Here is a 25,896-nt window from a genome sequence, read left to right as displayed (position 1 = left end):
CTATGATTCATATATGTGTATAGATACACACATATATATGGCATATATAGGCATAATATTGCTGATGTAAGTAATGAAGACCAGTTATTTTCAATATTTCCTGATACTTAAATGCAGTTTCAGAACCACCTCAGATTGATCTGGGAGCTACTAAAAATACAGCTTCCTAGACCTCACCACAGACCTAAATCAGAATGTTTGCAATTAGAGCCTAGGAATCCTTATTTCCTTAAAAGACTCCCCCAAAAGTATAGGAATATATCCTTGTGTTAGTCTTCCTAAATGCAACCTGAAAATCTCCATTAAAATGAAAATATATTTACCCTCTTGCCCAATAATTTTTTTTTCGAGACAGGGTCTCACTCTGTTGCCCAACTCACTGTAACCTCAAACTCCTGGGCTCAAGTGATCCTCTTGCCTCAGCCTCCTGAGTAAGAAACTGGCACATACAAGCATTTGCCACCATTCCTGGCCAATTTTTAAATTTTTGGTAGAGACAAGATCTCACTATGCTGCCCAGACTGGTCTCAAACTCCTGGTGTCAAGCAATCATCCCATCTTGGCCTCTCAAATTGCTGGGATTATAGGTGTGAGCTACTGCGCCCCAGCGACACTGAATATTGGCTAGCTATTGTATTGTGTTAAGAAATCACACCTGTAATCCTAGTACTCTGGGAGGCTGAGGTGGGCGGATCATTTGAGTTCAGGAGTTCGAGACCAGCGTGAGCAAGAGCAAGACCCCATCTCTACTAAAAAAATAGAAAGAAATTAGCTGGACAACTAAAAATATATAGAAAAAAATTAGACGAGCATGGTGGCATATGCCTGTAGTCCCAGCTACTCGGGAGGCTGAGGCAGGAGGATCACTTAAGCCCAAGAGTTTCAGGTTGCTGTGAGCTAGGCTGACACCACAGCACTCTAGCCAGGGCAACAGAGTGAGACTCTGTCTCAAAAAAAATAATAAATAAATAAATAAATATTGTTTTTTTGGTTTTTTATTATTTTATTTTATTTTTAATTTTTTCCCCAAAACCAATAAACAGGAAAGAAAATACTGTTCATTTTTTAGTTATAATAATATAGTTTTGCCTTTTAAAAAGAGTCTTTATTTCTGAGAGATACATTCTAAATTATTAATGGATGAAATGATATACTGAGATTTGCTTTAAAATAATCTAATGGGGAAGAAAAAAAGGGGGGCTATAACTAAATCAAACTGGCTATACATCAATAATTTGTCAAGACAATCACCATGGAAGCTGGTGATAAGTACTTAGTGGAGTAGGTTATTACAACATTTACTCTTACTTTTTACTTTTGAATATATTTGAAATTCTCCATAACAAGTTCTTTTTTATTTTTAAGTAGGTATCTATAAGATGATGTCTGCCCAACTTCAAAATACTATGAAATCCAGAATATAGGTCAAGAGCAGTATTTATATAACACTTTAGGAACTATGATCATGTCAAAATTCATCTGGTCACAAAAGACCACATACTGTATGATTCCATTTATATGAAATGTCCAGAACAGGCAAAACTATAGAGATAGAAAATAGATTAGTGGTTGCCTGGGGCTGGGGAGAGGAGGAGAGAGAAATGGGGAGTGACTGCTAATGGACACAGGGTTTCTTTTTGGGGTGATGAAAACATTTTAAAACTGTGGTAATGGATAAAGAACTCCAATATACTTTGAATTCTAATACACTCATTGTACACTTTAAATAGGTAAAATGCATAGTATGTAAATTATATATCAATAAAGTAATTTTTTAAAACAAGGTGTGAGTTGGCTGGGCACAGTGGCTCACGCCTGTAATCCTAGCTCTCTGGGAGGCCAAGGTGGGCAGATTGCTCGAGGTCAGGAGTTCGAAACCAGCCTGAGCAAGAGCGAGACCCCTGTCTCTACTATAAATAGAAATGAATTAATTGGTCAACTAATATATATATAGAAAAAATTAGCCAGGCATGGTGGTGCATGCCTGTAGTCCCAGCTACTTGGGAGGCTGAGGCAGGAGGATTGCTTGAGCCCAGGAGTTTGAGGTTGCTGTGAGCTAGGCTGATGCCACGGCACTCACTCTAGCCTGGGCAACAAAGTGAGACTCTGTCTCAAAAAAAAAAAAAAAAAAGGTGTGAGCACAATGGCTCATATCTGATAATCCTAGCACTTTGGGCAGCTAAGGCAGGAAGATCACTTGAGGCCAGGAGTTTGAGATCAGCCTGAGCAATATACCAAGACCCCTGACTCTACAAAAAATAAAAAAGCAAGTTAGTTGTGGTGGTGTGCACCTGTAGTCCCAGCTGCTCAGGAGGCTCGTTTAAGCCTCCGAGTTGGAGGCTGCAGCTACGATGATGCCACTGCACTATAACCAAGGCAACAAAGCAAGGTAAAAAAAAAGTAATTTGGTACTTAATAAATGCTTTATAATAAGATAAAGAACTCCTCCAAAATTATATTCTTTCATATATGGAACCTAATTGCCATTTTCCTTCATCATCCACTTCCTGATTAATTCCACATGATCATTTCTTTATTCTATGTCATATCAATTCTTAAGGACACAAGTTTTCAAACCAGGGACTCTAGTCAAAATAAAGACTACTTTGATTTGACAAGTATTTTGAGAACTAACTGACTTACTTGGTGGAGTCTTTAAATTAGTTTTTGTATACTATTAAGTAAAAAAAAAAATAGTTGATAGGTACTCTTGGATATTTTTCAGAAATGTAATCTTCCTCAAGGCTAATTTGCCAGTATTTATCAAGAGAGTTTTAAAAGTTTTTAACCTTTAACTAGTTATCAGTCTTCTAAAAGTTTATTCTAAGGACCTTAAGAGACATGTGGCCAAACACTTAGGGAAAAGATATTCATCACAGTGCTTTATTATTAAAAAATTGGAATTAACCTAAATAGTTAACAATAGTAGAATGGTTGAATAAATAAATTATGGCACATTCATATGTAGCATACTATTATCATTAAAGGTAGTTTTTTATTTTGTTTTATTTTTTTGAGACAGGGTCTCAATCTATTGTCTGGGGTAGAACGCAGTGGTATCACAATAGCTCACTGCAACCTCTAACACCTAGGATCAAGCAATCCTCTGCCTCAGCCTCCCAAGTAGCTAGGACTACAGGTATGCACCACCATATCTGGCTAATTTTTTTCTATTTTTTATAGAGACGGGGTCTTGCTGTTGCTTAGGCTGGTCTTGAACCCCTGGCCTCAAGAGATCCTCCTGCCTTAGCCTCCCAAAGTGCTAGGATTACAGGTGTGAGCCACTGTGCCCAGCCTAAAGGTAGTTTTTATGGTAAATGCTCATAGATATAACTTAAGAAAATAATGAGACTAAACTGTATATCTATATTGCAATGATCCTGCTTTTTGCAAAAAACAAAACAAAATATATAGTGTATAGGTATAAAAAAAAAAGCAAAGGTAAACTCATGAAAATATTAACAGTGAGATTATCAATGGTTTTTGATAATATATTTTCAAAATTACCTACAATGAAAAATGTTGCTATTTTGGGTAATATAAGGGGCCTTTGGTTTTTTTTTTTTGTTTTTTTTTTATTTCGGCATATTATGGGGGTACAGATTTTAAGGTTTCAATAAATGCCCATTTCCCCCCCTCCCCCCGGGGCCTTTGGTTTTTAAAAATAATGTTTAACATTCAACTAGTTAGTTCAATATTGCAATATATTATTTTATATGCTTATTATTCTTCTTTAAAACACTTAATATTTGTATATTCTTTTTCCCTTATATTAGATAGGAAGCTCATTGAGGCAGACTCCAGCTTTTCCTCATTCTTTAGGAACTTCCCATATTATACTGTCCCATGTAGCTAAAGACCACTTAATAGATGTTACTGCAAAATCTACACTAGAATGCAGATCCTCAAAACCTATACCATTATGGAAATTGTCACACCCAAGCTAAAGATAAAAGTTCTCTGAGTTCAATTTCACAGAATTATACATACCATTTCAGAATTGGAACGTACCTTAACAAAAATCATTGAGCTGATTCTTTCACTTTACAGGTAAAAACTTGGCACTGAGAAATTAAATGACTTGTCCAAATTAATACTGAGAGTTAGTGTTGGAACCAGGAAAATAGCTGAGGCTTTGGAGTTAAGAGCATCAATATCTGGCTAGGCACAGTGGCTCACACCTGTAATCCTAGCACTTTGGGAGGCTGAGGCAGGAGGATCACTCGAGGCTAGGAGTTTGAGACCAGCATAAACAAATAGCAAGACCCCGTCTCTTCAAAAACTACAAAAATTAGCTGAGTGTTGTGGTGCACATCTGTAGTCCTAGCTAGTCAGGAGGCTGAAGCAGTAGGATCACTTGAGCCCAGGCATTTGAGGTTGCAGTGAGCTATTTTAACACTACTGCACTCTATCCCGAACAATAGAATGAGATCCTATCTCAAAAAAAAAAAAAAGCAACAATCTAAGTTACAAACATTGTTCTTATCATTTCCAGAATTAAGTCTGTGATGTGCACTTAAGGTGTAGGCTCCACTCCTCAGTATTATCTTAAGGAGAATCAGTGAATGGCTACCCTACAGGCATTGAAAAATCTGTGAACACTACACTTGGCAGTTCCTGAATGGATCATGGAAGGTCTTGATATTGCTGGTTCAGTATGATCTGGAAATACCACACTGGAGATTAGGTTCAGTGTGGACATCCTATTGCAAGGTGGACCTGGAAGTTCAATCTTGGGATTACTTATGCCATAGAAGAATGTATTTTCTGCTCAGCCTGCCCTATCTCATGCTGAGTCACCCTCAAAGACCTATTCCTTAGCTAGCACGGCCTACTAGAGAAGCCATGGGCAAATACTTAGCAGTCTCTTTCTTTAGAAGGGGGGAATTGATCTATGAGTGATAGTTCTGTCCCTATTCTCCACTCTAGCCAGAAAAATGTCTAGCCTTTGTCCTGAAGGCTTTCTGAGTCAAGTCAGAAGTTTTACTACCTCCTACTAAGCTGGAGATATCATCTATACAGAACATCATCCTTCTTCTAATCTTGTCATCCTCCTTTTAGCTTTTATATGATTCTCACTCCCCCTACCACTGTATGCACTCTTACCTGTTTGGCTAAGTGGGTGCCAAGCCACATCCTGCTGCCCCCATTCAGAAGAGCAAGCTTGAGAAGCCTGAAGACTGGCCTGGTAGAGAGACTCCAATTCTGAGGTCTCTTGCTCTGTGTCTTGGTTCCAATGTGGATGCAAAAGGATGTGATTTCTCTCTGGATATACTGCACAGGTATGGGAATCATGGGGAGAGGACTTCATTCCTGGCCCAGGGGCCCCATGTTTAAGCTGAAAATCACAGAGCCTTGTGACATTCACCCAGGAATCCAAAGGCAAGGAAGCCCCCAAGTCCATACTGCTACCCAGCTCCTTAGGCCTAGCATCTCTCACTTGGGACAGCTTCCCTTGGTATATACTTGGCTCTGCCAAACTGGACTCTCCTCCTCTAGAAGTTTCACCATTAGGTAGCCCAGAGTTTATGGCAAACGAAGGATGTTCAGCAGGCTCTTCCCAGGAAGGCAGTCTGTCTCTACCATCCAGAGGGGGTTGCTGTCTTGCCCAAGACCACTGGCCTTTCCCTTGACCCTGTGAGAAAGGAGGCTTATAGTCAGAAAGGGAAGAGTTCTTCCTTAAACTATCTGACAAACTTTTGTCCTTAGAACCTGTACCATCATTCGTGGAGGCACCTTGCATCCTCTGGAATTGCTCTGCCAGAGAGCGAACAAGCCCCTTTGTGCTGGGAAATTCTGGCCTATAAGGTTCCTCGCTGCCTCCATCCACTTTTGAAGTCAATGAAGTTTTGAGGCTTTGGGCTTGGAGGCAGTGGTTAGTTTTCTGCACAGGATCAGAAGAGTGACGCTCAGATGAAGCAGTAGCAGGCATGATGGGATGGCAGGCTCTGTACAGGGGAAGGCTGGGCTGAGCTGATGAATTTGAAGGACTACAGCCTAGGATGTGTTCATCTCCTCTCTCAGAGGTGGCTATTCCAGTTGGGCATGACCAAGGCATCACCAGAGATGGGTCAGTGGGATCCCTCTTTTCTTGGAACAGTTGTTCTTGAGTAATGCCTCTTCTTTCTCGTGGAGGAAATTTACAGCAGCTGCTATTGTCACCCCTATAGCCTTGCAATTTACCCTCTGGGACATCCAATGGCTCCCAACCATGGTGAGAATTCTTCTCAGTCCTGCATGGTGTTTTAGGTAAACCCTGCCTATGGAATGCAGAGGGGTCAGTGTTGTCCACCTCAACCGAAGTCAGAAGCTGTGAGGCAGATCTACTGGGGGAATTTTGCTGTGGGGCAGATGACTCTGGGAAGAGGGATGAGTGTGACTCATGGCAGGAAGCAGGTGAGTGGAACAAAGAACTGGCTCCAAACTCTCTATCTGTGCAGGATTCCAGCTGGGCCTCCTGGCTTAACAATACTTGGAGCGGGATAGGCTGTTCACTGAAACAAATGAAGAGAGCCAGTCATAAGCTGCCTTGATTGATAGGAACACTTATAAAAAGAACTGTTCATTCCATTCCCATTTCTAGCTATCCACAGAGGGAATAGTGAAAATAAATAGAAAGACACATACAAGTAGAGTCAACAATTCAGAGGTTCACAAAAGAAAATGCCATAGTCAGCTCACACCTAGGTAAATAGGTAATATTAATCCTCTTTCTTAAATGCCCTCACCAAAGTTGCACACAATAATATTAAGTGGAGCCCTTGCCAATATTCTTCCCTATTTGTGAAGTCCCATTCCAATCATGACCTATTTGCAAATTATGAAACAAAAATTGCTAGTCCCACATACAGATGACATGGAAGGTAAGCAAAACCAGAATATTACTCACACCAAACAGCAAAAATTCAGGATGCTATACAGGGAGAAAAGTCCTACCTGGAGTCCTGAGAGGCACCCCTGCTAAAGGAACCCAGAGGCCAACATTTATAAAATACAGGGTGATTTGAGCTTCATGGGATTACACAGAAATCAACCATTTCAATTGTGTTTTCATAATCTGGATTTGATTGTATTCTTCACTGAGATGTTTCCCCAAAGTAATATACTATGACTTGAGATTTAGGAGTAGGAGTAGAGATTAACTGCATTTAGTTGGTTTCTCACTAATTATTTTATATTTCTGACCTAAAAAACTCAGTGTTGTAAGCACTTAGATAAAACCTCAATCACTCACATTCATCAGGTGATATAAGTTTTCTGGAAAGGGTTTAGCTATCTAAATTACGCATATTTGAAACAACTCTCTAAATCTGAATGAGAATATACTATGAAGTGTTGTGAGTATAGTCACCCAGTCACATTATGAAGAATATTATATACTTATTTAGGAAACCTAATCATAGAAGGCAGTATTACATAATGGTTAAGGACACTCACAAACAGATCTAGATTTATAGTCCACGCTTCTAACACTTAATAGCTAAGTAATCTGGGTACCTTACATAATTATCCTCTCTGAGACTGAGTTTCTTTATTTGTAAAATATGCTAGATAATAGTCCCTATCTCATAAGGTTATTGTGAGAATAAAATAACATAAAATATATAACAGCCTGGGCAACAGAGCAAGATCCCATCTCTACAAAAATCTAAAAAATTAGCTGGGTATGATGGTGCATGTCTGTAGTCTCAGCTGTATGCAAGGCTGAGCCAAGAGGATCAATTGAGCCTAGGAGTTTGAGGCTGCAGTGAGCTATGATCATGCCACTGCACTCCAGCTTCGGTGACAGAGCAAGACCCCAACAGAGCAAGACCCTATCTTTAAAAAAAAAAAAAAATTGTATAGATAGATAAATAGTACTTAGTTCAGTACCTGGACCTTAGGCAAATGTTCAAAATGTTAACTGCTTTTATTATATTTATATTTTGAAAACTACTCAATCTTACTATCAGCTAAAATTAATTTTCATTTAAATTTGAATTTGGGGCCAGGCGCGGTGGCTCATGCCTGTAATAATCCTAGCACTCTGGGAGGCCGAGACAGGAGGATCATTCAAGGTCAGGAGTTCAAGACCAGCCTGAGCAAGAGTGAGACCCCATCTCTATTAACAATAGAAAGAAATTCGCCAGACAACCAAAAATGTATAGAAAAAATTAGCTGGGCATGGTGGCGCATGCCTATAGTCCCAGCTACTTGGGAGGCTGAGGCAGAAGGATTGCTTGAGCCCAGGAGTTTGAGGTTTCTGTGAGCTAGCCTGACACCACGGCACTGTAGCCTAGGCAACAGAGCAAGACTCTGTCTGAAAAATAAATAAATTTGAATTTGGCTTCTAAGTAAAAGCCAAATTCAGGGCTAAGATGTGAGAACTACGCTAATGGCTACTAGTCCTCACCACAAAGAAGCAAAGCAAAGGGAATCTTTGTCTCTTCTCTATAGTTCATCAAAGCAAGGAAAAGACTGCTTTCTCTGCTTCCATAAGGGACAGTAAACACTGAAATCCCAAAATAAATCATGGTTGCTACTGCAACACGAAATGTAGCCCAGATTATAATGTCTAAGAACATAATATATACAAATACAATAATCATGTTATTATACAAGTCCAGGGATAAACTCACCTGCAGGATATTTGTAAAAGCAGTCTATTTATTATGATATACTTTTTGTATCTTTCTAGGAATTATTCAAGAAAAGACCAGCAGTACAATGTGTTTTTCACTGTATGTCTGACCTGAGAGAAGAAAATCTTTTCAGGACTCATCTCTCCCTCTCTCCCCTGTAGTGGCCAAGACAATGAGAGCTCTTGCTATAGAATTCTTATGGTCACTTCTTCCCCTGGCTTCTGTAAACTAATGTGGTTCCCAAGCACTACCTTGTCGGCTGAGGGAGGCTCCCCCCCTGTGATGGGAGGCAGGCTGAGGGTTGCATCGGCTGCTGTGATGATTGCTGTTGCTGCATGCGATCCTGCAGGCTCCGTGCTTTTCGAATACTGATTTGCAACTTCTTATCGACTAGGGCTCTGCTGTGTGTGCTAGAGCTGGCACCATGCAGGGCAAGTCTTAGTTTAGCTAAAATGCAAAAGAAAATACAGCAGAAACAAAACACAAAACACAAAAATAAAAAGAATAAAATTGAACAAAAATGAGCAAAGATATGCAATAAAACTCAAAATATGCAGCAGAAATGCAAGGCATGGACCATGCATATGCTGTCCAGGGCACAGAGCTGGCTCTGGCTACAAGGAACATTCATGGAAGCCATGGAGGCCAAACAGGTTAATCCAAATTAAAAAACAAAACAAAACTAAAATGAATCAGGAAGATAAACTAGTGCTTTTCTTAGAGATTGCCACTCTTGTCCTCTGTAACCGATCTGTCTGACTCTGGTCTCCACACTCTACTCCTGAATTCCCCTTACTGGTGGCCAATAGCAGAAATAAGATCCAAACCAGCATCTATCTTTATAAAGCACTAGTTCTTCTGGTCACATTTAAGAATCAGATACCAATTCTAAGCCATAGTCCCTTGCTGTAAGTTTATGGTGCTACATACCAGGAAGGTTGGGGGCGGGGTGGTAACAGAAAGAATCACATGTTACAGTGAAAAGTCACAGGCCTGGGAAGTCACCGTCAATTTATTCTGTTTTCCTACCCTAAGTTCCAACTCACTAGTCAGTGACTAGAGAAAGAGGAGACTAATCTCACATCAGAGGTGTAACTTTATCTTGGGATAAGAAGTTAGGCATGGCTTGAGAATTCATCTGTGGATTCCTGCTGAGGTTATTCCAGTAAATATCCATAGGCCACAGGAACAGTGCCAGGCACATTTAGAAATCTAAAGAGCAAAGATAGCTAAAAGGCCTGGGTTTGGGAGTGCCAAGAGTGAGAAGACATAAAAACTGTTTTCATCCCATCTGAATAACAGCACTAATAATACCTATTGTGAAGTTAGTCAAAAATGCCATAGCCATAGCGGTTAGAGTTACTTACAGATAGCTTCGTTACAGAGAGCCAAAGCTGCAGCACAGTCTCCCTTCTGTTCCAGATGCAATGACTCTTCAAACACTGAATCTGCCTCTTGCAGGGATCTCTCAAAGTCGTCACTCCTCCCTGAAAGGGCCAGCACTTTTCATTTTCATTACAATTTATTCCAACTTTTCTTATGTAGTGTTGTTTCCCTTCAGTACTCACAGATCCTTGCTACTAAGCCATTGCTCTACCATTCCAACTGTCCATTGCTATTAAAAGTCTCTGAAACAAGCAGGGCATCCCTTTTTGCCCTGACCACATTACCAAGACCATGAAAGAGAAGCATGCCATTGCCAGCGACATATTCTAACTCCAAGACCTCTTACAGAGTCCTTCAAGGAAAGAACAAAGTATTGCCTATAACAGAAGGATGGGTCTCATGCCTGGAAATGAACTGCTCTTCCACACAGTGGAGCTCTCACCAACCAGTGTCAGAATACCCCGGACCTCCACTGAGACAGTTGCTTTGTTATGGCAAAGATGGCTTCAGTATTCTGTGGAAAGCCATCCATACCACTTGTTTCCTTCACCAGTTCACAGTCCTCTCGGCACTATCCTAAACTGGAAAATCAGTACAACTCTTAGGCACAGATGGTCTACATTTCCTACCTCAACGTATTTACCAAGGCAGTTAAACTGGCTTTGTTGTTGGTTTGCATGCACATATCTTTCATCAGCACTGCTAAGTATTTACTTTTATCATGGCTTTGCTCAGCAAAAGTACCCCCAAATGTCACCTTCCCATAAAACAAGCATGGGATATTCTCTCCTCTTCTCAAAGTAAATGTGTGCCAAAGCAGGTACAGAAGAGTCCAAATACAATACCAGATGAAACGGCTCAGAAGCACAGTAAGAGCAACTGTTGTAAAAGAATTCTCAAGTTTATGTACCCCTTGCTCTCTACTCACTCATATCCATAAATGGGCAGCAAGCTATAATGTACACTCACCTATAATTGGGATTGCCAGTGATCCTTTGCAAGGTCACAGGAAAAAAAAATCAAAATGCCTCAGTCATTTCTCCCACGATGTCCCCCCATCCTCCACTTACCTCCAGCTGGACATGGTAAGAAAGGCTCTTCCACACCTCTAGCACTCGGTTTCTAATTCATTATGGCTCTCTGAGAGCAATGAGAAGATACTAGAAGTAATAGATTGGTTCTAAAGAATGTGGCACTCAGGTTCCACCCTATCTCTAAGGGTGTGGTTCCCCCCCCCCACCCTCCAGGCCTGAAGTTCTTTCACAGTATTTGGTATCAACTGAACCCATACAACCTTTGTAATCAGAGGTGGTAGTGATAGCCATTTTTAACAAAAAAAAGAGATTTCTACTTTACAGAGATCTAGGCAAACTGTAGTTGGTCAATCACTGTATATTAAATTTTAATCCTTATCCTCTAGAATCTTAGCACTCCATTTTTTTGTTCTTCCAGCAGATGCGGAGCCAAAGTATATATAGAATGGACAATGAAATTTAGCCACTAGGACTTCCTCTCAACTTTAATGTACTGCCCAACTAACAGAGGGGAGAAAAAGGCAAGGAGGGAGATAACAAGGCCCTCTTTCCAGAAATAACCTGGGACACCAATGTGATACAGCTTGAGGTCAAAAAAAAAAAGAAAAAAGACTCTCCAAATATTGAGACAGCTAAGGAATTAGGAATATAAAACTGGCCTCACCGGGCGGCTCACGCCTATAATCCTAGCACTCTGGGAGGCCGAGGCGGGCGGATTGCTTGAGGTCAAAAGTTCGAAACCAACCTGAGCAAGAGTGAGACTCCGTCTCTACTATAAATAGAAATAAATTAATTGGCCAACTAATATATACAGAAAAAATTAGCTGGGCATGGTGGTGCATGCCAGTAGTCCCAGCTACTTGGGAGGCTAAGGCAGGAGGATTGCTTGAGCCCAGGAGCTTGAGGTTGCTGTGAGCTAGGCTGACGCCACGGCACTCACTCTAGCCTGGGCAACAAAGTGAGACTCTGTCTCAAAAAAAAAAAAAAAAAGGAATTTAAAACTAATTTGGAAACAAATACAATGCCTTGGGAAATATAAGGCAACAATTGCCTTGAATCAAAAAACATTTGGATTAGAGGAGAAAAGCTGTCCCCATATTGGATTACTTAGCCCAGAAGCTTCTCCAAGTGTTTTCTCTTTTTTTGAGACAGAGTCTCACTCAATGTTGCCCGGGACAGAGTGCAGTGGCATCAGCCTAGCTCACAGCAACCTCAGACTCCTGGGCTCGAGCAATCCTTGTGCCTCAGCTTCCCGAGTAGCTGGGATGACAGGCATGCACCACCATGCCAGGCTAATTTTTTCTATATATATATATATATATATATATTTTTTTTTTTTTTTGAGACAGAGTCTCACTTTGTTGCCCAGGCTAGAGTGAGTGCCGTGGCGTCAGCCTAGATCACAGCAACCTCAATCTCCTGGCTCAAGTGATCCTCCTGCCTCAGCCTCCCAAGTAGCTAGGACTACAGGCATGCACCACCATGCCCGGCTAATTTTTTGTATATATATTTTTTAGTTGGTCAATTAATTTCTTTCTATTTTTAGTAGAGACAGGGTCTTGCTCAGGCTGGTTTCGAACTCCTGACCTCAAGCAATCCGCCTGCCTCGGCCTCCCAGAGTGCTAGGATTACAGGCGTGAGCCACCACGCCCGGCCTAATTTTTTCTATATATTTTTAATTGGCCAATTAATTTATTTCTATTTTTTAGTAGAGACCGGGTCTCGCTCTTGCTCAGGCTGGTTTCGAACTCCTAACCTTGAGCGATCCGCCTGCCTCAGCCTCCCAGAGTGCTAGGATTATAGGTGTGAGCCACCACGCCCGGCCCAAGTGTTTATAAAATGAGAAGTGGTCTACAGGTAGCAGCCACCCAAATAGCATAGAGTCCTATCCTATATACTGCTTTAGCACAATTTGTTATAACTGGAGATTCTGAATAACAAGAGTGATAAATTCATTCTATAGAAGGAAAAACTGAGATATAGGTTTCACAGCCTATTTAAGGTAGATACCTCAGCCTTGCTGAACTCCTAGTTTGAAAGCTAGTCTCTCTTGGTATAGGGAACATCCTAATGAAATTCTAGGATAAAAAGAAGTGTCTAACATGAGGCAGTTGGGGAAGCTTAAGTTAAAGGCCATGAAAATCGTATGAGATTCAGGAATGAATCCTGATCGTATCAGATGGCATCAGAAGGAAATTAGGCTTTGTGTTCTTGCTCCTGTTTGGCAGACCCACTCCCCTGAAGCTCCAGGTGGAATATCTTGAGGGCATGTTTCTTCCCAGCAAGTAGAATTCCCGGTACTATCAGTGTGGCTCCCTGCCCTTTTCTGCTGCTTCTCAGTTGAGATTAATTTTTATACTTTCTACAGATGTTCAAGGGAAACATTTTCCATGAATGATATACTGTGTCTAATCTATAGGCTTTTAATAGATGTGCCCTCAAATCAGTGCCTATCTCCAATCAATAGGCTTGTCTCCTTATACTTTAACTAGCTCTTACTGGAATGGCTGAATTAAGATAAAATTTAACTGCTAAAGAGAAGACAAGGAATATGGAAGCTTGGATCTTTTTTTCTACCCTTTATCTCTGTCCCAATTACCCACAACCTAATGCACACAACAATTACCCTGATTCTGCAGTTCATCCAAGTCCATGAAGCGGCTGGGATGAGGGTTAAACCCTTTAGCTGCCTCTAATTCCTTTTCCCGTTTCCTTCGAAGTTCCTGTTCCTGGGCCCTCCTGGCCACCTCTTCCTGTAATTCATCCAGTTCACTTTTAGAAGATAATTCTCCACCTGGAATACAAGCAAGAGAAACGATAAGTCACCACATTTCCAAGACTAAGCACCACCTGAATTTATGGCCACTGTGATGCTTCTCCTTTGGTACTCTTGCCTTCAAATTGGAGTTCATGTTATGGATAGCACTCTCCATATCAAATTCAGGGCAGACTTGGATCAGTAATAATAATAACAATAAAAACAAATATTTATTGAGTGCTTCATAGTAACAATAATATGGCACTGAACATTTGTTGAGCATTTACTATGTGCCAGGAACAATTTTAAGCACTTTTACATATATTATTTCATTTAATTCTCATAACCTATGAAGTAGATAACTATTATCACCCCCATTTTAGAAATAGGAAACTGAGTCACAAAGAGGATAAATAATTTGCCCAAGGTAACACGGGTGGGAAATGGTGGAGCTGAATTAAAGTCAAGTAGGTTAAATTCAGTATTCATGTTATCAACCATTAAGGAGCACTCTCTACCAGGTGCTGTCACTGGGACTTACTGGGGAGCTTCAAGCATGAATTTCCATTATCTCTTTAATGAGTTTGTAAAAGGGCCACACGAGTAAAAACTCAACTTTATAAGTGTTCATAGATGGATATAAATAGATCTAGAAGGATGTCCACAATAAGTAAAAAATAGAGTGAGAGAATAATATATATATCATGACTTCATTTTACTTTTTTTTTTTTTTTGAGAAAGAGTTTCACTCTGCTGCCAGGGCTAGAGTGCCGTGGTGTCAGCCCAGCTCAAAGCAACCTCAAACTCCTGGGCTCAAGCGATCCTTCTGCCTCAGCCTCCCCAGCAACTGGAACTACAGTCATGCACAACCGTGCCTAGCTAATATTTTCTGATATATATTTTTTTAGTTGTCCAGCTAATTTCTTTCTATTTTTTTAGAACAGACCGGATCTCCCTCTTGCTCAGGCTGGTCTCAAACTCCTGAGCTCAAATGATCCTCCCGCCTTGGCCTCCCAGAGTGCTAGGATTACAGGTGTGAGCCACCATGTCCGGCCTCATTTTACTTTTTAAAAAAATGCTGGTTATGTGGGCCAGGTGTGGTGACTCATGCCTGTAATCCTAGCACTCTGGGAGGCCGAGGTGGGTGGATCACTCAAGGTCAGGAGTTTGAAACCAGCCTGAGCAAGAGCGAGACAGTCCGTCTCAACTAAAAATAGAAACAAGTTAATTGGCCAACTAAAAATATATAGAAAAAATTAGCCAGGCATAGTGGCGCGTGCCTGTAGTTCCAGCTACTCGGGAGGCTGAGGCAGAAGGATCACTTGAGCCCAGGAATCTGAGGTTACTGTGAGCTAGGCTGACGCCACGGCACTCTAACCTGGGCAACACAGTGAGACTCTGTCTCAAAAAAACAACACCTGTAATCCTAGCACTCTGGGAGGCCAAGGTGGGCGGATTGCTCAAGGTCAGGAGTTCGAAACCAACCTGAGCAAGAGCAAGATCCCGTCTCTAATATAAAGAAATTAATTGGCCAACTAATATATGTAGAAAAAATTAGCCGGGCATGGTGATGCATGCCTGTAGTCCCAGCTACTTGGGAGGCTGAGGCAGGAGGATTGAGGTTGCTGTGAGCTAGGCTGACGCCACGGCACTCACTCTAGCCTGGGCAACAAAGCGAGACTCTGTCTCAAAAAAAAAACAACAGGCCAGGCGCAGTGGCTCACGCTTGTAATCCTAGCACTCTGGGAGGCCGAGGCGGGCGGATTGCTCAAGGTCAGGAGTTCAAAACCAGCCTGAGCGAGACCCCGTCTCTACTATAAAAAATAGAAGGAAATTAATTGGCCAACTAATATATATATATAAAAGTTGGCCGGGCATGGTGGCACGTGCCTGTAGTCCCAGCTACTCGGGAGGCTGAGGCAGTAGGATTGCTTAAGCCCAGGAGTTTGAGGTTACTGTGAGCTATGCTGACGCCACGGCACTCACTCTAGCCTGAGCAACAAAGCGAGACTCTGTCTCAAAAAAAAAAAAACAAAAAAAAAAAAAATGCTGGTAAACTTCCTCATGTACTTGTATAAACATAGAAAAAGATGTAGAAAAATATATATCATAATGGCAACACTAGTTCCTTCAATTTCAGGAGGCAAAAGGCAGGTTAAGAAATTGGTAAAAGGGCCGGGCATGGTGGCTCACGCCTTTAATCCTAGCAATTTGGGAGGCCGAGGCGGGCGGATTGCTCAAGGTCAGGAGTTCGAAACCAGCCTGAGCGAGACCCCGTCTCTACCAAAAATAGAAATAAATTAATTGACCAACTAAAATATATATATACAAAAATTTAGCCGGGCATGGTGGCGCATGCCTGTAGTCCCAGCTACTCGGGAGGCTGAGGCAGTAGGATCGCTGAGCCCCAGAGATTGAGGTTGCTGTGAGCCAGGCTGACGCCACTGCACTCACTCTAGCCTGGGCAACAGAGTGAGACTCTGTCTCAAAAAAAAAAAAAAAAAAATTGGTAAAAGGCCGGGCGCAGTGGCTCACTCCTGTAATCCTAGCTCTCTGGGAAGCCGAGGCGGGCGGACTGCTCAAGGTCAGGAGTTCGAAACCAGCCTGAGCAAGAGCGAGATCCTGTCTCTAATATAAATAGAAAGAAATTAATTGGCCAACTAATATATATAGAAAAAATTGGCCGAACATGGTGGCGCATGCCTGTAGTCCCAGCTACTTGGGAGGCTGAGGCAGAAGGATTGCTTGAGCCCAGGAGTTTGAGGTTGCTGTGAGCTATGCTGACGCCATGGCACTCACTCTAGCCTGGGCAACAAAGCGAGACTCTGTCTCAAAAAAATAAAAAAAAGAAATTGGTAAAAATGTTTGTTCTGGCCAGGCATGGTGATTCACACCTGTAATCTCAGCACTTTGGGAGGCTTAACCAAAAGGATCACTTGAGGCCAGGAGTTTGAGACCAGCCTGGGCAATATAGCAAGACTCCATCTCTAAAAAAATTTTAAAAATTAGCAAGGCATAGTGATACACACCTATAGTCCTAGCTATCTGTAGTCCTAGCAGGAAAATTGCTTGAGCCCAGGAGTTTGAGTTACAGTGAGCTATGATCATGCCACTGCATTCTAGCTGTGGTAACAGAGCAAGACCCTGTTTATTAAAAAAATAATAATTAAAAGGCTGGGTGTAGTGGCTGACGTCTGTAATTCTAGCACTCTGGGAAGCCAAGGCAGGAGGATCACTTGAGCTAAGGAGTTGAAGACCAGCCTGAGCCCCGAGCAAGAGTGAGACCCTGTCTCTACTAAAAATAGAAAAAATTAGCTGGGCATGGTGGTGCATGACTGTAGTCCCAGCTACTCAGGAGGTTAGGGCAGAAGGATGACTTGGCCCACAAGTTTGAGGTTGCTGTGAGCTAGGCTGACACCATAGCATTCTAGCCTGGGTGACAGAGAAAGACTCTGTCTCAAAAAAATAATAATAATAATTTTTAATTTAAAAACAGTTTTGAGGCCGGGCGCGGTGGCTCACGCCTGTAATCCTAGCTCTCTGGGAGGCCGAGGCGGGCGGATTGCTCGAGGTCAGGAGTTCGAAACCAACCTGAGCAAGAGCGAGACCCCGTCTCTACTATAAATAGAAAGAAATTAATTGGCCAAATAATATATATAGAAAAAATTAGCCGGGCATGGTGGCACATGCCTGTAGTCCCAGCTACTTAGGAGGCAGAGGCAGGAGGATTGCTTGAGCCCAGGAGTTTGAGGTTGCTGTGAGCTAGGCTAATGCCACGGCACTCATTCTAGCCTAGGCAAGAAAGCGAGACTCTGTCTCAAAAAAAAAAAAAAAAACCAGTTTTGTTCTGTGCCTTAAATCAAATTGTGGCACACAAATAGGTCCTATTATACAAGGAGGATGGTAGGGTGATACAGTGTGTGAAGAATTTTATCATAACTCTTTGCTAAATATTTTTTACCAGTTGAGGAATCCCGTTGATAGATTCTAGCTAGCTAGTCCAGAATTGAGAACTATTTGGGAAATCATGAGACTCAGTCTTTAGCATACTGAAAAGGTATTGGCTATCTGAAGAGAAGGGAGCCTAGGCACATGTATGAGCACAGGTTTCTCAAAGCAATGTTACTAAACATTAAATAAATTTAAAATGTGAGAAATAAACCAAATGTATAATTTCATTGGGAAGCACAAATTTCTTCCACAGGTCGCTAACTATAACTTTCTCAAGCCCAGCATTCCAGGATATCATCTCTACAGGCTTTATTCTGCTCTGCCAGATGTCAGCAACCTATAGCACTCATACCTTAAAGGGTCTGTGCCTTTTTTGTTACTACTGTTGCATACCTCCCTTCCCACCACCTCTAAGAACTTTCAGTAACTATGAAGAGAACTGGTAGTCAGACTAGGATATATAAGTAGGTATAAGGGTAAGTTTGAATTGCTTATCTCCCAGTTTTGTACACAGCCTACATGTCCCCCTTTGGCATCTCAATTCATAATACTAAACAATAAGAAATTTCCATTTCCCAAGAGGCTGTCAACTACACCAAGGAAAGCCCTAGGATTTATTCTTCCAAGGAATGAAGCTGTTATTAACACTGTACACCATATTGATGTCCCCTCTTGCTTGCACAGGGCTCTCTCCAAAGTGGAAGGAAACATTCAGGCTAGATATAATAGAGAATGAAAAACAGATAAGTCCAAAGATGGAGCAACTCAAATACCTCCACATTTACATTCTGATGGAATACTCAAACTGTACCTGTCCTCTAACTTCAGATGTGCTCAAATAGAGTTGATGGTCAAATCCAGTCTCCCAAATCCAGAATCATTCTGCTTACCTGAGAGGGGGTGACTCTTTGTCCAGCCACTCGTGGATGCTGTGGAGTCCACCTCCAGGATGCTACTGCTGTGAGACTTTGGGATATGTCGCCAAGAAGGGACGAATCCAGCTGATCTCTTAGCACTTGGATCCCTTCAAAACAAAAGAGAACCCAGAGTCTAATGAAAGCATCAGAAGAATGGTTACTAATAACATTCCTAGGACTAAATCCCTCAACAAAACATTTGAAGTAATATAATTAAAGCTTCTGCTTTATGTCTCTGAGAAACAGAAATATCCACTTAATCCTCCATCTTATCCCACCTCATTCACATCTTGTGCATCTAGCATAGTATCTGGCACATAGCAGACATTTAAAATCTACTGAATGAATTAACAGACGTATTGCTATCATATGTACTGCCTTCCTCTTTCTTACTAAACTTTCATAGTATCTTCTCATAAGTAAACTGAACAGGATTCGTGGACAGCGAAGAACCCTGGGAAAGTGTGAGGATGTGGTTATCACCCTTGCAGAAAACACAATGAATTCATTTCAAAGCAGCTATACTTTTAGGAAAATTGCCTCTGTGGCAATTCAGTAAACACATTGTACAAAGACTTGAAATGTATGGATCAAACAGTCATCATTATCTTATATGATTATGAATATCACAGCCTTCATAAAACACAAAATCCTCAAGGACCCTAAAACAAAACAAAACCAAAACTATCCCAAAAGAAAAAGCAAGAATAAATAAGAGGCCGGGCGAGGTGGCTCACGCCTGTAATCCTAGCACTCTGGGAGGCCAAGGCGGGCGGATCACTCAAGCTCAGGAGTTCGAAACTAGCCTGAGCAAGAGCGAGACCCCATCTCTACTATAAAAATAGAAAGAAATTAATTGGCCAACTAATATATATAGAAAAAATTAGCCGGGCATGGTGGCACATGCCTGTAGTCCCAGCTACTCGGGAGGCTGAGGCAGCAGGACTGCTTGAGCCCAGGAGTTTGAGGTTGCTGTGAGCGAGGCTGACGCCACGGCACTCACTCTAGCCTGGGCAACAGAGTGAGACTCTGTCTCCAAAAAAAAAAAAAAAAAAAAGAGTTGAGTTTCTTCTCTGATCTTACGATTATATAAGTTTTAATTCACAACTTTACTCTTTCATTAGAAGTTATTTACTAACAATTTTTAAAATAAAATTTGTATATTTTTTAAGGTATACAACACAATGTTATGAGATACATGTAGATAGAAAAAAGGTTACTTAGTGAAGCAGATTAATATATCCATCATCTCACATAGTTACCCATTTTTTTCTGCATGGCAAGAGCAGTTAAAATCTACTCATTCAGCATGAATCCCATATACAGTACAATTTTATTAACTATAGTCCTCAACGTTTTACATTAGATCTCCAGACTTGTTCATCCTACACATCTGAAAAATATGGAACACTTCATAAATTTTCATGTCATCCTTGAGCAGGGGCCATGCTAATCTTCTATCATTCCAATTTTAGTATATGAACTGCTGAAGCAAAACAATTATGTTATACATAGTACTGTCCTTTAAAGTTCTCTCTCCTTTCTCAAGTGCCTTTGCTCTTCCTACCAGCAGAGGGTGCTGTTGCTACAGAAAGTTGAAAGAACACATAGAGAGACGGTAATAAAGCCCACGCCTCCACTTGTCTAAGTCATGGTTGAAAGCCCCAAGCAGGTGGCTTACATTGCTGTGAAGGACAATGCCTCTATTCAAAGGCCAAACAATACCTGCAGACATTCGAGCTCTCGGGCAAGGCTGCATCCAGGCTGACAGGGCTGCTGCTGTTCCTCTCACTGCTCTCATAGCCAGATTCCATTCGCTGTATTAAACGAGGGTGCTGCTCTAAAAGGTGAGAGCCTGACCGTGCTGGGCCCCAGGGCTTGTACTGGGGGCTTGGTCCACTACTTTTAATGTCATAAGCAGGTGGCTTGCTTAGTTCATCTGGTATAAATTCTTTAGCTATCCCGAACAAAGAACAAGTATGGAAGAGGAGGTAAGATTTAGCATTTGCCTAAAATCAAGACTTAACTAATACCACGTGCCCGTGCACACACACACACACACCCTCACCCCCACCCTCCAGCTGCTGATTCACTGAACTCATATCCCTGAAAAGCCCAACATCAGAATAAAAATGCCTCTTGCCAGATCTACCAGAAAACCCAAGTTTTTAAAATACTAAATCAACTTTATTTGAAAGCCCAATTCTTCCTTGATTAACTCCTCACCTGAATCCTCAGAAAAGGGGCTAAGCTGGGTATATCCACAATGCTTCCTTTTGTCCTTACTAAAGATACTGTCAATATTCAGAGATTCCCGTTTGGGTCTCCATGTTGGACGATACTTGCTGGAAGAACTGGATTTTGATTCACTGCTGGTACTCTCTATTTCCCAGTCACGAGAGTGTAAAGGCAGGTTCCTAGGAGGTTTTTTGTCATGCTGGCCTCCTCCCCTCCCCCCAAAGGGAGAAGCTACATTGGTCTGAGAAGCAAGGGATGGTCTGTTATGGATCATATTGCTGACCGTCTCTTTAAAATCCCTTAGCCTATTGGTGCTGCTGGATGGTTTGGAGGAATTCCTAGGAGCCTGCTTCTCTTTCAGTGTTTCTCCTGAAGACACAAAAGAATGAAACAAATATAGATGTTTAAAATGATCACAAATACCCAGACCCCAATGTCTAAAAAGCAAGGAAAAGCCCTTTGAGCCAAAAGGAGAAGCCAATAGCCTGGAGTGTGGAAAAGGTTTGACAGAGTGAATGAAGAAAGAGAAGCAATGCAGAGTGGCTTGCCTTCACTGTGGTACCCTGAGGCCTGTGGCTCATCGCCTTTCCTCCTAACCCGGCCAGAGCTCCTCTTGCGCTCTATCAGTGACCCTTTCTTGGATGTGTGTTTCTGATTACATTCACTATCAGTCAGGTGTCCTGAAAGAACAAGGAAATGAGGGTAAGCTGGTATCTGAGACTGACCCTCATCCTTCTGAGAACCTAAACTCCCTTTGGGATTCATGGCAGTGCCACAAATTTAGTGTATCTTAGATCAGGTGTAGGGACCATGGCTAACTGATTTAAATGTAGGATATCTCTCAGTAGATAAATGCAGAGAAGCCCAAGTATTTAATGAGTGCTTCCAAATTTACAGTGTCTCCTCAGCAATTACAAATCTCGATCCTACTCAAAATCTTCACCAGTGACCCAGAAGGACTAAGGACATATTTCTAGGTAATATTTTTTTTTTTTTAGGCAGAGTCTCACTCTGTTACCTGGGCTAAAGTGCCGTGGCATCAGCCCAGCTCACAGCAATCTCAAACTCCTGGGCTAAAGCAATCCTTCTGACTCAGCCTCCCAAGTAGCTGGGACTACAGGCATGCACCACCACGCCCAGCTAATTTTTTCTATATATTTTTAGTTGGCCAATTAATTTCTTTCTATTTTTAATAGAAATGGGGATCTCGCTCTTGTTCAGGCTGGTTTCGAACTCCTGACCTTGAGCGATCCTCCCACCTCGGCCTTCCAGAGTGCTAGGATTACAGGTGTGAGCCACCATGCCCGGCCTCTAGATAATTTTTAAAAGACGAAAGTTTTAAAAATTATATAAAAATGTCATATAACCATATATTTTCATTCTCATAAGCTGAAGACAGAGCTTTCCTTTTATTTATTTAGCAAAACATACCAAGTAAAGCCTGATTTTCAGTACCTCTGGTATTATCCTAGATGCCCCATCCTTTGCCCACAGAGCTCTGATTATATATGGCTTTAATACCTAGTTCTAAACTTTCCCTAAATGGGGATCATTTAGGCTGGGCGTGGTGGCTCACACCTGTAATCCCAGAAATTTGTGAGGCTGAGGCGGGAGCATCCCTTGAAGCCAGGAGTTTGAGACTAGCCTGGGCAACATAGCGAGACCCCATCTCTACAAAAAATAAAAAATTACGTGCATGTAGCCCTAACTACTAGGGAGGCTGGGGCAAGAGCATCACTTGAGCCCAGGAGTTGGAGGCTGCAATGAATTCAGTGAGCTATGATTCATGCCATTGCACTCCAGCCTAGGCAACAGAGTGAGACCCTGTCTCTAAAAAATTAAAATGTGGATTATTTAAAAGGACATTTCAACTTTGATTAACTCTCATTCCCATCCCCATCCCAGGCATCACCAATTTTGGCTTCATCCAGAGATTATACTTCATAGATCCTTAATACTAATCACTGGGAAACCCAGGAGAGCTGGGCTCTTTTACATAACTTGCCCTGCTTCATGCCCACAGTATGCACATATGAGTATGATTCAATAACAGCAAAGGTCAGATTCTAAAGGATATAATCAACTAAACTACTGGAAGCCAGAGATGAATTAAGCAGGTGAATTAAGTTTGAAGATAGGCTTAGGAAAAAACCCTAGATATTTTCCCAAATGCACTGAGAGCTAACAGAAATTTATTTTCATATGACAGTATATAAAAATTCTTATACATATTCAGATATCAGTAATATAGTGATATGGATACAAATTTTCAATCAATTGCCCATGAAATCTTTTATCGCTTTTATCTGATCCTTTGCTACCTCTGAGTCCACAAGAAAGATTTAAAAAAGGAGCAAATCACATGGAGCAACTAAATCTTAAAAATGTTAAACCAGTGGGGATGCTCTTCCTCCCTCCCATTCCCCCCCAAACCCACAAACCATTAACATCAATCTGACTCTCCTAGAAAACATGCCTCCTATTTTATCCTATGGCTTGGCTTCTGCCTGGTTCCATTTCAAATATATGATCTAAAAAAACTCACGCCTGACACAAGCTATGCAATAGTCATCAAAAAAAAAAAAAATCCCACATGAACCTAACCAAACCTTGAGGTCCAACAGCCAATTAACAAGAAATAGAAAACAGAAATACATGTTAAATTATACTATAAGAATGAAATCAGTAAAATTCAGAATGTGGGAAATCTACAGGACAAACTATAAAACCTACTTCTTCAACAATATTTTACAAGGAAACCAGGCATGATAGCATGTGCCTATAATCCCAGCTACCCAAGAAGGCTCGGGCAACATAGAAAGATCCCATCTCAAATAACACGCCCTCCAAAAAAACAATAAATTGCAAGGAAAAAATAGAGGGAAAAAACCAATAGATAAAAGAAATGTAAAAGACTTAATCAACCCATGACAATGAGTAGACTTCATTTGGATGCTGAGTGAAACACACAAAACCATGAAAATATCATGATATTTATAAGATAACTGGATATTTGAACACTCATTGGTTACTTAGTAGTTTTATGGAACTATCATTACTACTTTTAAGTGTTATAATGCTATTTTAAAAAAATGATTTCTTATGTTTGAGTGATTCAAGATACTTATAGAAAGAGTGACATACGGCCAGGTGTGGTGGCTCACACCTGTAATCCTAGCACTCTGGGAAGCCAAGGCAGGAGGATCGCTCAAGGTCAGGAGTTCAAAACCAGCCTGACCAAGAGTGAGACCCTGTCTCTACTAAAAATAGAAAAAATTAATTGGCCAACTAAAAACATATATAAAAAAAAATTAGCCAGGCATGGTGGTGCATGCCTGTGGTCCCAGCTACTCGGGAGGCTGAGGCAGAAGGATTGCGTGAGCCCAGGAGTTTGAGGTTGCTGTGAGCTGGGCTGATGCCATGGTACTCTAGCCAGGGCAACAGAGTGAGAATTTGCCTCAAAAAAAGAGTGACATAATGTCAGATTTTTCAAAATAATCCAGGAGAGGAAAAAGTAGAGGGGCAGTACACTATCCTATATACTTTTAAATATGTTTGAAATTCTTGATCTAAAAAATAAAAAAAGCCAACACATAGAGTATAAACCACCCATCTGAAACAATGAGCTCACTAATTCCCAAAGTCCCTAAGAGTATGGGCACTGTCCTATGCCTTAGGTGTTCTACTTCCCATAAAGAACTGCATCTCCATAGTTATTCACTGTTTTTCTTTTCATGCCCTATATTTATTTCTTTCTCTAACACAGGCACTTTCTTCTACAGACTAACAAAATAATTCAAGAATATTATCTGCATAGAGCTCACAATAACAAACAGGCTATCTCCCATTCTTTTGCTTCTCTGTCCTTCAGGAAGCCTAGCAAGGTGATGAGCAGCTATCCCTCCCCTACCCCATAAATATGCCCTTTCTCTAAAAGCCCTTCACTCCTGACAAAGGCTGACACAAGAACGTTACTAGGTGTAAGACCACAAGGGTTTAATAGGGCACTATGGGAAAAACAGGAATCAAGAGGACAGCACTAGAAAAACAAACTTTAGAATAATCACATCAATATCACATTATAATGGTCCTTACTGATTTGCTATTGACAGCAGTATGTGCAATGGAGCATCATTGTTCATTCAGAGCTATGTTGCTTCTTTGTATCCCACTCAATTACCCAAATTCTGTGCTTTTCTGCCTTTGCATGGCAAACATTTCTGACTTTGACCTGTTTCTTTCTCTTGGGAGACCTTCTATGAAGGAATTAAATTATCCTCTGTATAAGTCCCTACCTGTGTCCCGACTGCTCTGAGACATGGAATCATTCTCCACATTATAGATGACTGTCCCCTGAGAATCAGAAGAGAAGTGACTGACCACAGACTCATGGTGAGAGTGTTTGTAGGGATAGCTCTCTGTTGAAGAATCTGTTCGAGTGTCACTTGAGATGGAGGGCTCCCTCCCTGAGGGAAGGAGGAAACACATATGCAAAAGTAAGGAAAGAGAGAACGGTGGCAGAGAGAAGGAAAAGATATGGACACAACATAGGTCCATAAGGCAAGAACTTCCTAGATGGAAGTGTGAGTAGGATATGCCATAGAGCCATTCTTCCCAATGCCCAACTTCCAAATAACCCAGACACACATAAAATTCCTCCCACCCCTTCCCCTACCTTGCTGAAGCCCTCACTTTGCCTGCCACTGTGAAAAACTGTAGGGGTTTTTAGAAAACCTATGGGGGAAAGTAGAAGAAATGAAAAAGTGAAAAGTAAGGCCTATTTAGATGGAAAGTCTGGCCAACCTGTCATATATAACTAGTTGTTCCCCTATCCCATAATCTTCTCCTGTACTGTTGGGAATATCACTTTAAAAATTTAATTGATATTATATGGATTTTAATATCTCTGAGAAATTATGGGGCTATTATTTATATTAATACATTAGTGTGAATTAGTTCAATCAGGCTGCTTTCCTCTGAACTCCCAGCAG

General features: G+C 41.3%; 1 protein-coding gene and 1 non-coding gene across 17 annotated transcripts in view; both read right to left on the bottom strand.

The window, feature by feature from the left end:
• Positions 1 to 25,896, bottom strand: part of USP54 (ubiquitin specific peptidase 54) — a 135,478-nt gene that overhangs the window by 7,850 nt on the left and 101,732 nt on the right. For 10 of the 16 annotated variants that reach the window (XM_076010149.1, XM_076010151.1, XM_076010153.1 and 7 more), the window contains 9 exons: positions 25,201 to 25,371; positions 21,454 to 21,585; positions 20,894 to 21,274; positions 20,393 to 20,624; positions 18,641 to 18,774; positions 13,668 to 13,835; positions 9,989 to 10,108; positions 8,873 to 9,068; positions 5,107 to 6,494 (listed from right to left, as the gene is read on the bottom strand). In XM_076010149.1, coding sequence (XP_075866264.1) covers positions 5,107 to 6,494; positions 8,873 to 9,068; positions 9,989 to 10,108; positions 13,668 to 13,835; positions 18,641 to 18,774; positions 20,393 to 20,624; positions 20,894 to 21,274; positions 21,454 to 21,585; positions 25,201 to 25,371 — 2,922 coding nt within the window. The remainder of the gene's footprint in view (positions 1 to 5,106; positions 6,495 to 8,872; positions 9,069 to 9,988; positions 10,109 to 13,667; positions 13,836 to 18,640; positions 18,775 to 20,392; positions 20,625 to 20,893; positions 21,275 to 21,453; positions 21,586 to 25,200; positions 25,372 to 25,896) is intronic. The other 6 variants (XM_076010157.1, XM_076010160.1, XM_076010159.1 and 3 more) reach the window with 4 other exon arrangements.
• LOC142875759 (U6 spliceosomal RNA) lies at positions 20,064 to 20,165 on the bottom strand. Its single transcript, XR_012923053.1, has one exon. It is a non-coding gene; the product is annotated as a U6 spliceosomal RNA (small nuclear RNA).

Source organism: Microcebus murinus, chromosome 14 (assembly GCF_040939455.1).
Source record: "Microcebus murinus isolate Inina chromosome 14, M.murinus_Inina_mat1.0, whole genome shotgun sequence".
In the NCBI taxonomy this organism is placed as follows: domain Eukaryota; kingdom Metazoa; phylum Chordata; class Mammalia; order Primates; family Cheirogaleidae; genus Microcebus; species Microcebus murinus.
This window is presented reverse-complemented; position numbering and strand designations above follow the sequence as displayed.